Below are 14,238 nucleotides of genomic sequence, written 5' to 3'. Positions count from 1 at the left end.
ATACAGAGATGTGTTTTAGTTCTCATCTTTCCCTGGAGGCTACTTTCAACAATGGGACTACAGATTGGGAATAAACTAGAAGGCTTAGTTACTCAAGTCATGGGTATTAAGTATAACTGGAACGCAAAAAAAAAAAAAAACAGACTGGCAATGAGTTCTGTCATCCACTCATAAAGGACTATAAAAAAGATCAATTTTATTATCAGAATTCTAGAACTGAAAAACATGGCTTTCAACAAACCTAAAAACTTTTAGCCTCAAACAGTGTAGAAGCAATTAAAGTCTCAACTCCTCAAATATGACATTCAAGGCCTTCAACAAAGTTACATTATCAGGGTTCTCATGTCCTGTTTCCAAATCACTGACTTGGCATAGCCATCACTGACCTCCTCATGTATTTTTTTTTTGGTGAGGAAGATCGGCCCTGAGCTAACGTCTATTGCCAATCCTCCTCCTTTTTTTCCCTTTTTCTCCCCAAAGTTCCAGTAGATAGTTGTATGTCACAGGTGCACATCCTTCTAGTTGCTGTATGTGGGATGCCGCCTCAGCATGGCCAGACAAGCGGATCTGAACCCGGGGCCGCCAGTAGCGGAGCACATGCGTTCAACTGCTAAGCCACGGGGCCGGCCCCCACCTCATGTATTTTTAAAAGCTCTAAAGGGGATGGACTGTTGTTCTAATTCAACGGTAAGCTCCTTGAGAAAGAATTGTGTCTTAAATCCTTAATGAGTCTGTTTAGGCAACCCTGCAGTTAAAAAAGAAGCACAGCATATAAACAATATGCATCACATATACTGATTCTTTTAGCTGACTTTTTGAAACAAATAACTGAAACTTCAAGTACAATTTACAACTTTAAGGCTAAAAGTTTGAATACAAGTACCTGAATTTCTTGGCCAACTTCTAATCCTAGGGCAGTGGGATGCTTAATCTGAAAGAGAACATGTTGATTTATTAGTTGTCTTGCATAATTACCTAATATCCATGGTAGTACACATTTTTTTCCTAAGTGGAAAACAGCTTTATTGATTGTTCTGATTATAAAATCTGTTAATTATAAAGATTTAAAATAATACAGAAGTATCCAGATAGTAAAAATTATCCCAAACCCCTCTACTTGTAGATAATTACTACTAACAGTCCACTGAGCATCCCTTCAAATGTCTATTTTGTGTATGTTGCATTTGTAAAAATGGACCTTACTGAGCTTGTTTTATAATATGCTGATTTTTCATTCAATAATATGTTGAGGACATCTTTTCATATCAATAAGTGAAGCATTACAGTTGAGTATTCAAATGATATAATTTGTATAACCAATCTCCTAAAGATGGCATTTAATTTGTTTTAAATTCCAGTGTTGCAAATGTTAATAACTGGTGAATCTAGGTGAAAGGTATATATGGGTGTTCGGTGTACTATTTTTTTTTTCAACTTTTCTGTAGGTTTAAAATTGTTGAAAATAAAAAGTTGAGGAAAAATAAATTGCAGTATTGCAATGATTATATACTCATCTACTCTAATTATCCTCTCAGAACAAAGTCCTACATGTGGAACTTCTAGGTCCAAAGGTACTCATACACATTGACCAAACTCTCCAAAAAGTTTGTCCCAATTTACATTCCTATCAACAGTGTATGAGAACGTCCATCTTTTCTCCATACTTAAACACATTGGAAATTTTCAACTATCTAAAAGTTGAAAAATGATAACTTGGTTTTATTTTCATTTAAAAAAATTAGTGTAGATATTAAATATCTTGGTTGGCTTTTTAAAAAAGTGATTTATCCATGTTCTTTGCTATTGATATTTGTCTTTCCTATTTTTTTCCCCCTATTGATTTTGATCTTTCCTATTTATTTTCATATTCATCTTTCTTACTGATTTATACAAGCCCTTTGTATATGAAGCCTCTGTCATATGTTATAAGCATTTTTTCCCTAAGCTGCTGCTTGTCTTTCAACCTTATTGTAATTTTGCCATATAGTTAAAAAAAATTATAACGTCAAATTTTATCAATTTATTTACACTTTTGGCTTTGATATCAAGGCTGAAAAAGATTTCCCCAGTCCCAAGATTATTAAAATATCCACAGTTTTGAGAAGAAAATACGTGTCCTCCCTCAACCCTCCCATCCCTCATGCCCAGATTTTTTCTTCCCTCACCACCTTAAAAAAAATTTTTTTTTTTTTTTTTTTTACATTTACTCCTTGATCTACATGGGCTTTTGGTATTTTTTTTTTGGTACATTTTTTGTACCAAAATTTGGTACATTTTTTTACATTTTTTTTACATTTTTTACATTTACATTTACATTTTTTTTTACATTTACTCCTTGATCTACATGGGCTTTTGGTATAAAAAGAGTAGAGATCCTGCTTTATGATTACCAGTTGTACTAATATGATTTATTGAATAACCTTTGTTTTTTCACTGACTGAAAATGCAACTTTTAGCATGTACTATATCTCCATGTATATAACTGGGTTTATTTTTGGTCTCTATTTCCTGTTGCATGGATTGTCTATTTCTGGGCCAGTAATACACTTTTAGTCTCTATAGCTTTATATTGGTAAAACAGACACTCCTATTATTCCTCTGCTGCCATAGTTTCATATTCTTAGCCTTCCAAATGTATATATTACAACAAAGATTAAATAAATTTAAAAACATCCCTAAGAATTATCTTGCCATGATTGGTTGGTCAAGAAAATTGGGAAAAAGGGCTATAGCTAGATATTTTTAGTAACTGCTGTGTGTTAACTCTAGATGTTATTTTACCTTAAAACACTCAAGAGTGTTTCTGTTCCATCATGGAAGGGGAAACAAATATCTGTAGTAAACAATGTAAAACCTTTTGTCAGCAGCATCTCTGTCATTCTTGGTTTTGTCTATTAGGCTAGGAGTGGACAAAGTGTACAATTCCCATCAACCTAGGTAATTTCACTATGGTTATTTTAAGGTAGTTTTAAAAATAATCAATTCTGTCTTTTTTTTTACCTTTCGTTGATCAAGTTGTGTGTTATGAAGTAGTACTGCAGTCATATTTGGATATAGTTTAACCATTACTCCAGTGTCTCTGCAAGAGAAATAAGCCTAGTTAAAACAAGTATCTGTAAATCTACTGATAATCAAACACTAATTATGTTTTCATAGGAGAACAAAATAAAAAAACAAACCCTCTAGTACATCTTTTTATAACTATAAAAAGTATGATTATCTAAAAGGGATACTTCTTTTTTCAATTGAAAATATACCCTATATTTACATACTTGTTAATCAAAGGACAGAGAAAAGATAAAAATGTGCAGTGAAAAGCTTTTAGTATATTCTTCTGGGTTTCTCTTCATAATATTTTCCAAAAAATTTTAAAATGACATTAAATATTTTAAAATACTGTAGAATTATCATCAAGCTATTAAGTAGTAGTGATTTAAGGAAGGAGGTTGAGAAAATGGGAGACTTATTTAAAAACTGCTCTTCCTTTTTTGCTCTAGTCTAAAGTAAGCCATCCCATGTCTTACCTTTCACGGGTGATATTAAACAAATTATCCCATTGACTTTTATTGTTCATTTCAAGTAGCTTTGAACATTCATGCTACATCTCATAAAGTCTTTTTTTTTTTTCTTTAAAAGGGGATTTTCTGATCCTGAAAATCCAGTCTTTTTAACTGGTAAAAAAATGTTTTGAGGTTGAAACTGGCATTTAAAAAATGGGCTACTTAGGCATTAAGTAGTACTATCTTTAAAATAAACCAATAAGAAACTACCAAAAAAAGAAAAAGAAGAAAGAGATAGGAAATATTGCTAAGTCTATTTTGGGCCTGTTTACTGTTTTTTGGGAAAATTAAAATGGTGGGAAATTTGGTTAAAGAAAACTCAGTTAGAAATCACAGAACCATGCTACTGAAAATCTACAAACTAGTGTAGAAAATAAAGTTATACCTTAAAAATAATTAACAATTATATGGTAATTGACATATAATCTAAACACCTTAGAAGTTCAAAGTAAATAAAGCAAACATATGAAGTTAACATGGGCTTGTAATATAAATCTTATAAAAACCAGCACAGCACAGCATAATACTTGGTATTACCTGATTTCAGTTATTGTAGCGGTATACACTGCTCCAAATTCTAATTGCTGCTCTTGCTGTAAGTGCAAAATAAGCCATAAGATTCATAAAGAAAACAGCAACAAAAAGTAGAAAAAAGTAACTATTATAAGATCTATACTTACATCATCTTTGCAGATTTCGGTAATGAAGTCTCTTGCTTCATGCATAGCACTGGGTGTTGGTGCAAATACAGAAAATGTTTCTTCATCCACCTGACTAACAGTTACACCTTTTAAAAAGATAATTTAACTATTAAAGTTAACTTGCTCGTTCCAGTGGAGACTAGTCTTAAAAGCAGATGTGAGAGCAGGTGAGTGACCTGGAAGTAGCTGAGCAGGGTTATGCCCTGTTTAGTCACTGCTTTAGGAATGAAGGGATTCATTCACCAACAAATACACATTGCACACCTGCTATGTAGGTGCTAGGCCCTGGGGATACCACAGTGAGCTCAAGTTCCCGCTTTCTTGGAGTCTATAAATGTTGTGGCATAAGGCATGTAAGTTCCAATTTTGGAAAGTTTGGTTTTGCTCTCAATTATGAGTAAAAACTATACTAGAACCCGTTCCTCATCTTCTTTTGCCCTCTTACCCTGTAGAGTGGCAAACAGATGAGGGACAAAATCATGTCAGTTTCTCAATCTTAAGAACTGGCTAACGTGACTCTGCTTCTCACTATCTTTCAGTAACCTCAAAGCTGGTAAGTACTAGGCAACCCAAAGGTTGCTTCCAGAAAAAACAAATTAAAGCATGCTGTTTCTACACATACTCCTTAAATAAATAAGATTAAGTGAAAAACAGCCCGAGTAATAGTAAGCGAAAATTAAACCAAAACTCCTCTAAAGTGCAAAACTAAACATTTTTCTAAATGTTTGATTTTAAAATGTTGCAAAAAAACTGATGAATTCTAAGTCCATCTTCTTGAATATACTTAAGGATGATTGCTGATTTATTAAGAGGCATACAAAAACTTACAGTAAAGACATGTCAGTGTTATATCCTTTTCTCTTGGTCTTTCATTTTTCAAACATATACTTTTGGAGCAACACAATAGGGATGGAGTGGCCAACTTACATGGTCTAGCATTAAATAAAAAACCCCAACTTCATACAACTCTTACCTGTTTCAGCCTGAAGCTTTTTTAAATGATATCCACCTGGTCCAACAAATTTTGCTCGTTTTGATAATGGAACCTGAATGGTTTCTGAAAGGTAGTACAGACAAAAATATAAATAGTTCAAATACATTTGTGAACCTAAAACATGTCCCGCTCACTCAAGATTTTCTTTTTTGGCCTAGACACATGTAAAACTATTTCAGTATGAAATACAAAAACGGTTTGTTACTTGACTGAAATTACTGAAAGTTCTAACGTCTAAGAATATTCCCCTAAATTTAAAGTATTTTAACTATAAAAGTATTTAAAATATTTTTGTTTTGTGTGTGGAATTAAAAAATATGTAAAAATAGTAATATACTTTCATATCTTAATGTTTACCTTATCATGAAATCAGTAATGTTAATGTATTACCTACAACAGGTCCATTTTCTTTTCTAAATGCTCGAGGTTTTGAAATAGTTCTGTTCATAATCTGTAATATCTCCTTCTTTGCCACTATAAGAGATAAAACATAATTATAACTACATAAAATAAATATGATTAGATATAGCAGTATTCTTAGTTTTTATGGCGTAAAATCCAAACTCCTTAGCTTAATAATCAAAGCTCTTCCCATCCCATTTACCTTGACAATTCTACTCCAATTTCCTTCTCCATAAATCCTATCTTAAAGAGTTACTTAATTTGTAAAAATTGAACTTTAACTGGTCTGCCACTTTGGTGGTTAGTCATATGCCTAATAACTTGATCTTGGTTGTTACATGAAATTTCATTTTCTATATTTTATAATAAGCCTAATTAGAATTTTAGTTCCCATTAACAAACTAGACAATGATGAAAGGAGAATCAGGCACACTGGCTTCGTTTACCTGAGGCTTGTTGAATGGCCTCCATTACAATTTTTATTGGTATTCCAGGTAATTTAATATCAGCCTAATACGGAAAAGCCAAAAAAATTACATCAATATTGATTCATGACATTTTTTAAATATTACAAAAATGAAACAAAATGTGTGTAAAATTACCTGTAATGCAGTTATTCCCTTATTAGTGCCAGCTATTTTGAAATCCATATCACCATTGTAATCTTCAATTCCCTTAAGGAATTTAAGAAATTATGATATAGTTTTAAACAAAAACAAAATTCACCCATAGTCATTGTAGGGCAATTAAACCAAACCATGTCCTCTGAGACTACACACAAAGAAATATCTTCTACATTAACTACTGCTTCCAATTTGTGACGTTTTTTAAGTTACAAATATCTCATCAGAAAATCACTTTATTTTTAGATCACGTTTCCCCCCATAAAAGGATTAATTACGATCATCTTAAGGTTAGCCATTATGGATATTATACTGTAATATATATTTTTAATTCACATCCTATGAAATCCAACACGAATATGCAAGGGAGGAAAGTAAGAACAAGGACCTCTACTTCTCTAGTACTAGCATTCTTCTAAGCATATCATGCTTGTAAAGTATGTGTACTCTTCACTATTAAGTATTTGAAATTGTGAATATACTTGCCAGAATATCTGTCAGCAAACGATAATCTTCTATTTCACCCTTGTCGGGATTGTTTTTGGTGACCAATCCTATTGCCACACCTGCGACAGCAGATGAAATTGGAACTCCTATAATTGAGAAAAAGAACTTGTGTGTAATGTGTACATCAGCCTAACACATGTATTTATCATTCTGTTGACATTTACTTTAATGTAAGTGGATGGTGTTCTAAATTGACAATCATCAAAACTAAACTGGAAAGGTCTTAGCAAGTCATCTACCTCATTTGTTCTTATTAATAAAAGTCCCTGAAAACAATTCTAACAGGTAATCATTGTTCTGAACAAAAACCTCTCTAATAATGGCAAACTCAACTCTTAATCAGTGTCTTTGCCTTTTTGCTTTAGTGCCTTCTTTTTCTTCTTTTTTTGAAAAGTAACCATATATTTGCTAAATCCTTCCAGCCTGAACCCCTCAGTCTACCTCCCCACGATAGGCATCGTTAGGTTGTGTATCCTCCTAAAAAATTTCAAAAGTATAAATGTAAGTGTAATCTTTTATTTTCTTTACTCATGGGAGCATACTAAATGCATTCACTATTCTGCATCTTGCCTTTTTTACTTAATAACATCTTGGATATTGACACATACCACCACACATAGCTCTACCTTATTTTGATTGGCTGCATAGTACTCCTTGTACATGTTTATCAGTCACACAGTAGAAGTGGAATTACTGAGTCAAAGGGTGTGTGGATTTACCTTTGTTATACCATCAAACTGCCTTCCCAAGAGTATAGATTTTATACTTTTACCAGCAATATATATATCAGCCTGCTATTCTACATTCTTGTTAATTTTTTCAAATCTTTTACTTTTGCCCATCTAAAGGGTAAAAATGGTAGCTTATTGGTTTTAATTTGATTCTTGTTTTTATGAGTGAGGTTGAACTTTTTATTCATGTTTATAAACCATTTTTCTTTCTTTTTCTGTGAACTGCCTGTTCATGGCCTTCAACCATTTTCCTTCTTGGTTATTAGTCTTTTTCTTATTGATTTATTTGTAAGCGCTCTTTCAATCTACGGACAGTGGATCTTCGTTAAATATAAATGTAGACTATTATAGTAAATCAAACATAAATATGAAATATATTATTTCCTAGTCTGTTGACTTTGTTTATTGTGAGTTCTTTTCCCTGTACAGAATTTTTAAAGTTATATGCAATCATGGTTTCTGGATTTTGCTTAGAAAGATTTTTCCTCTCCAAGATTTTGATAAAATCTTCCAGCCAGTTATAATGCTGATGACTTAAAAATCTATCCCTCCTGCCTAGTTTCTCTTGGTTAAGTCCTGGATCTGTAGAGCCAACTTGCCTATTGGACATCTCCAGCCAAATGTCCCCATACATTCAAAATTTATTCACCCCCAATAAATTCTTTTTCTCATGCATTCCCTATCTTGGTTGAAAGCAACTAAGACGCTCACGCCAGAATCAACACTTCTTTCTTCATTTCCTATATTCCATCAAGTCACAAAGATCTGATTAGTTTATCCTCTAAATTTTTTAGAAAATTGTCTTTCCCCTAAATATTGAAATATCCATTGCTACTCCTTTAGTCCAAGTCCACATTATTTCTTGCCCTGGCAAAGTCTCCCTGTCTGGTTTTCCAGATTGTAGTCTCTCCCTAAGCTCCTCTTCTCCCCCATTTCATCTCCTAGTGCTTTCATCTACGCTGGGAAAACTACCTCAAAAAAAAAAAAAAAAAAAAAAAGGCAGATCCAAATCATGCCACTTTTCTACATAAAATCGTTCAAGTTCCCCATTATCTGCTTTCAGGAAATTTTTATACATGTTCTGTCATCAAAAAAGTTTGGGGGGGCCGGCCCTGTGGCATAGCGGTTAAGGGCACGCACTCCGCTGCTGGCGGCCCGGGGTTCAGATCCCGGGCACGCACCGATGCACCACTTGTCAGGCCATGCTGTGGCGGCATCCCACATAAACTGGAGGAAGATTGGCATGGATGTTAGCTCAGGGCCAGTCTTCCTCAGCAAAAAGAGGAGGATTGGCATGGATGTTAGCGCAGGGCTGATCTTCCTCACAAAAAATAATAAAAAGTTTGGGAAGTAGTACATATCCTATTCCTAGAGATTCAGTATTCATATTATCATATTAAGGTCTGTTTAACCCATATTAAATAAACCTGCCTAACTCTGCTCAAATGTACTTTAGAACAGAATAATTTTTTCACGCTATACAATAATCAACATCCTATGGAACACTATTTCATGGAATACTGAGTTGGAAAAGACTAGCTTTAAGTTCAAACTCCTTAGCATAACAATGACCTTTAAAATCCGGTCCCAGTTTATTACTTCACTTCTTTCGAATACATTTCAGAAGCACACAACTATACTGCATCATAACTTTGCATATGCTATTCCTTTCACATGAAATACAGTCCCTGATCCTAATATGCCGGATCAACAACTACTCAACCTTTAAAACCAGATGAAATGTAGCTGTCTTCTATAAAGCCAATTATCTTCAACCTAGTTCTTCAGCCATATTGTATCTATTTGTGCCTTGTACGTATTTGTATTATCTCTTTGATCTGTTAGTATCTTTGTTTTTGCACCTGTAAGATTTTTAAAAAAAGGGTACCATTTGTATCTCTGGATATAGGACAGTGCCTGATGTAGGGCATGGCAAGCACTCGTGTTTGAATTGAATTGCATACCATTTATTGGCTTTTCCCAAGGACTTGACTTTGTCAGATTTCATTTTTTTAATATTTGGATGCATAGTTTTTTTTTATCCTGTTAAGATTTTTTTAGAGATTAAAATTATCATGTAACATATTGGTCACCTACTCCTTTTTATCAGTTCCTTTTTATTGGCAGGCCCGTGTTCTCAGTAAACTCAGTAATAACTAAAACATTGCAAGGGACAGGGTTTAGGATGAAGCATGGGACAGGGTTTAGGATGAAGCATCTAAAGTATTCCACTTGAGACCCCTTTCCTACCTACCGATCAGATTACCCAGTCCCCTGTGCTCATCCTTCAACTAGTTATGAATGGTGTAACTATCATGCAGTCTCAATTTCTGCATCATTTACACAAAGATCATAAACAGCCAAGCTGAACTCTAGATACACTGCATTAGCAGTATCCTCCCTGTCCACTCCAAACCTAGTAATATTTTCAAAAACAAAAATGAGTTTACTATGGTATGACTTAATTTAAGTGAGTCCCTTCTGGTTCCTTCTCTCCACAGCCCCCCCTTCCCTCCTTCTAAAATACTTATAAACCATTCTTTTCATAGTCAATATTTAAGAGTCTTGCCAAGGGTCACTGTCAAGTTCACTGGGTTATACTTTACAGAAAATACCTTTCTTATCTTTCAAAAGTAAGAATTTTTTGTATCCTTAGTATGCTAGTCTCTGTGATTTCTCAAATACTTCAGTTATCTCATCCTGAAGTTCTCATCATTACTTAGGATGGGCTTTGTCTAGATCAAAAGATCTGAATTCATTTAAAGCAGTTAAAGAGTCTCTTATGATCTCCTTTTATTTTATCTTTCAGTTCACCTTTTTCAGGATTTGTTCTGTGTTTTCCAGTATGAGCTTGGAAGACTAATGAATGCAAGCTCCACGAGGACAGGGACTTTGTTTTGTTCACTTGTGTCCTAAGAGCTGGGATCAGTGCTTGGCACAGAGGTGGCATAAAGATTTGTTGAATGAATGCATGAAGGTGAAAATAGGAATAGTATTTTACCAACTGCCTTAAATATCAGATTATGTTTTCCTTCTACTGAACACAATTAGAAAAGTACCTTTAATTGCCTTTAGCTTTTTTTGCTTTGGCTTAAGTTTTAATCTTTCTGGATAATGTTATCATATATTCACACCATTCTTTCATTTCATCCTTGGTTATGTTGTGCTTTCCATATTTTATACCTGTACTGTAAATGTGTAAACTTATAAGGAGCTCCTTGTATGTCCTCTTGAGTCTTTAGGTTCCTTTTCTCTTTCTTCTTGAATATCATCATTGGTGACTGTGGCAGAAATTGTTTTCAGAGCCTCTTAACATGCTGACTCTTTCCCTTTTAGTGTTTCAGACCCAGAGATTATATTGAACCACTTGCAGTCTTCCTTTCTAAAATTCTGTGTACACTTCTATGAGGGGCATTGTTTTTCTCATGGCTTGCATAAATAAATTGGAATATTACATGGTTACTTTCCTTTATGGGTCCTAATACTTCTGCTTGCTAATCCAAACTTCCTTCGTGAATAAAATCAATTATGGAGCTCTCCACCTTTTGGAAGGTGAGAAAGCTCAGTGGGTTACCAAGGCAAGTAAATAATTTCATTTTACTGCTTTTAGCCAAAAATAAGAATTCCGGCAGATATCCTTATAGTTCAAGCTGCAGTTTGTAACTATCTTGCTTCTGGCCTGGTTTGGTAATCTATAATCTGACTTCTCCAAGTCTTACTAAAATCCAATTTTAAAGAAATCTTTTATTTTATACTAATCAAGTATATATAAAGCATTAGTAGTCTTGAGACATAATTCTTTTACCTGCATCCATTAATGCTAAACTTCCACCACATGCAGATGCCATAGAAGATGATCCTATAGAAAGAAAAAGAAAAAACACTTGCTTTATAATATACTGATTTTTTAAAATGTATAAAATTGTCAGTATTGGTTATTTCCTTATAAATATTCAATTATAATATAAATATTCCATATTCATTCTTTCCTTCTTTCTTTTTAAAAGCACTTAAGGCAATCTCTCCTAAACCACAAACTACAGAGCTGCATGGTCCAATATGATCACCATTAGCCACATATGGCTACTAAATTTAAATTAACTGAAATAAATTCAGTCCCCTATAGCACAGAGATCAAGAACTTCCAAAATCACAGGAAGTTCTATTGGACAGCACTGCTAGAGATTCTGATTCTAAGAAACCTCAGAAGAATCAGCATGCCTTTTTTGTTGCTTAATCATAAGGCAGTTAAAGATACAGAGCTCTGGCTCTCTCACTGGGCCATAAGTTATAGCCTAGTCAGACCCAGTAGAGAACAGAAAATCTTTAGTTTAAATCCTGAGCTTACTCTGCTGTTTTTTTAAAAATATCTATGACCATCTGATCTGTGTCTGCTACATTTTTGAGAACTCTGTGCCCTTTCTGCTTTTAATGACCATACCTTGCCTTGACCCATGGACTGATTTTTTATTTAAATTTGACCTTTTAGCCCAGCCTCTCTCTGTGGTGTCTACTTATATCTGTGACACATGACAGATGCCCCCTGCCTAATGGATTACTCTATTTTGGCCCCTCCTCTCTCCAAGCTGGCCTTGCTTTATGGTTGGTTTGTAAAAATAAAGAAATAACCCAAACTGGATCTATTATAACAGATACATAAAGAGCAATTTGTTTTATATTGCTTTCAAAACAATTAATTAGCTAGGAACAGAGATTCAGACAAGTATATGATTGTATATGATTACACACATTTTTCTCTTCCAACTGGCTTGGGCACTGGAGTAATAAACAATGTAGCATTACTTATGAAAAGTTAAGAATATAACAGGGAGTTGGTCTTTTTGACTAGGGAAAACATATTTCAATACCATACCATTTGACTCTAGGACTTCAGATGTGACTCTTATGGTGAAAGGAAAATCTTTGGGAATAACAGGATACAAAGCTTTTTCAGCAAGAGCACCTAAATTAGAATAGAAAACAATAAGCAAAAAATGTACTAAGTCTCTGTAAGAATACCATATAAGTTTACAGATTTGTACTCACCATGCCCAAGTTCCCTTCTGTTTACACCAGTGACTTTGCCAATTTCATTTGTTGCATAAGGAGGAAACTTGAAAAAACAAAAACAAAAACCACACACGTGGACAAGTGGACATGGAAAGATATCCAAAATATATTACCAAAATAATAAAACAGTTATAAAGCTGTAGAATCCCATTTTTGTTAAAAAAAAAAGTACATTCGTATATATATATATACAGAAAATGCCTGGACATCTAAAATATAAACCAGATTGCTAAAAGTAGCTATTTCTAGTATGTATGTGAATCAGGGTGGGAAGTGGATGGTTATGGGGATTTACACCATAAATTTCTATAATGTTTAAATTATTAACAATAACAAAATACTATACTTTTATAATAAGAAAAAATATACACATATTTAAAAAGAAATGCACACTGAAGCAACAGAGATCTTTTCCAGTAAGGGTTTTACTTTAGCCAGAGCTTGCAAAATGTTTTATGTGACCAATATGTTGTCTTGAAGGCATATGAATTAGTTGCACTCATTTTAAAAATTGGGAAATTTCCTTTAAAAATCGGGAATTCAAGTTTAACAAAATAACTTTTAAAAAGAGTGATGGAACTGAATCTGATCAGGGCTCTGGATCTAGTGGCCAATTTGCAGAAGATAGAAGGACAGAGGAACATGTTGAACTGCACCATGAGTGTGCAATCAGTAGCACCCAGACTGTGGGGGAACTCTACAGGTCAAATGGTTCTGGGGCTTCAACAGATGGATTGTAAAGAGAAGAATATGATGGAGGAGAAACCTATAGATTAAAAGAGACTTAAATAAATATCAAATTTTAAAAAATGGACAAGACTAAACCATAGTATCTAGGGATGTACACTCGAAATGCAAGGAAGTGCTTACTATAAAACTTAGGAGAGTAGTTAACTTTTAGGGGAAGAAGGGTGTTGAGACTGGGAAGAAAAACATAGAGGGCCTTCTGGGGTGACTAGCAACCTTCTATTCTCTGACTTTGGTGGTCAAAGCTGTCTGCCTTATAAAAACTCATTAAGCCATCCTTAGTTTTATATGGTTTTCAGTATCTGTATTTTATTTTAAAAGAAAAAGCTTTTAAAAAATGGTATTATAACAGCAATAACAACTCATATCATTCTCCTGCCCCCTCCTCCACCTCTTTTCCCAGTAATCAGCTACAGCTATGTTTTCCCTAGCTACCCTTTATAAAGACTGCCATGTGCTCTGCAGTTCATGACAAAGGATGTGCTTTACTTAGTTACAATTCCTCTCTGGCTTTGGGTATATCCAGAACAGGATATTTATAAGGGACTCAAAACCTATGAAAATCTCCAGGTTTCTGGATATTCTCCAGAATATGCATGAAATATTCTCTATTAATTATAGCAGGTTCAACAAAATTGAGAAGTTGGGGTTCTGGGCAGCCAACAATGGTCACTCAAAGGTGAAGCAACTTGCTACTTTACACTAGCCTACCAGCATGGATGCTTCAAATACTAAAGTTAAAGTACTATATGTTGTGTCTGGTCCCTTATGATTAGTTGTGAATAAAGTCAATCACAAACTCAATTATATATAATGATTTCATATAAAGAATTTGATATTAAATACCTCAGTTCTTTTACCAGTAATCAACTGAGTAAAAATATGAACATTTAAATGAACTAA

General features: G+C 33.9%; 1 protein-coding gene and 1 pseudogene across 4 annotated transcripts in view; one reads left to right on the top strand and one right to left on the bottom strand.

Moving 5' to 3' along the window:
- LOC147915962 (uncharacterized) overlaps positions 1-14,238 on the top strand; it is a 200,201-nt pseudogene that overhangs the window by 23,542 nt on the left and 162,421 nt on the right. The gene's annotated exons all lie outside the window — the stretch shown is intronic.
- The window catches only part of PNPT1 (polyribonucleotide nucleotidyltransferase 1), a 41,162-nt gene that overhangs the window by 2,308 nt on the left and 24,616 nt on the right, over positions 1-14,238 (bottom strand). For all 3 annotated transcript variants that reach the window (XM_087436738.1, XM_004435667.3, XM_087436739.1), the window contains exons 16-27: positions 12,565-12,631; positions 12,392-12,481; positions 11,324-11,377; positions 6,767-6,873; positions 6,260-6,331; positions 6,104-6,167; positions 5,646-5,729; positions 5,235-5,318; positions 4,241-4,347; positions 4,098-4,153; positions 3,001-3,079; positions 884-931 (exon numbers count right to left, since the gene is read on the bottom strand). In XM_087436738.1, coding sequence (XP_087292864.1) covers positions 884-931; positions 3,001-3,079; positions 4,098-4,153; positions 4,241-4,347; positions 5,235-5,318; positions 5,646-5,729; positions 6,104-6,167; positions 6,260-6,331; positions 6,767-6,873; positions 11,324-11,377; positions 12,392-12,481; positions 12,565-12,631 — 912 coding nt within the window. The remainder of the gene's footprint in view (positions 1-883; positions 932-3,000; positions 3,080-4,097; positions 4,154-4,240; positions 4,348-5,234; positions 5,319-5,645; positions 5,730-6,103; positions 6,168-6,259; positions 6,332-6,766; positions 6,874-11,323; positions 11,378-12,391; positions 12,482-12,564; positions 12,632-14,238) is intronic.

Source organism: Ceratotherium simum, chromosome 11 (assembly GCF_057802395.1).
Source record: "Ceratotherium simum simum isolate JZ-2026a chromosome 11, ASM5780239v1, whole genome shotgun sequence".
NCBI lineage: Eukaryota > Metazoa > Chordata > Mammalia > Perissodactyla > Rhinocerotidae > Ceratotherium > Ceratotherium simum.
Note: the sequence above shows the minus strand (reverse complement) of the source record. Positions and strands in the feature narration are given on the sequence as shown.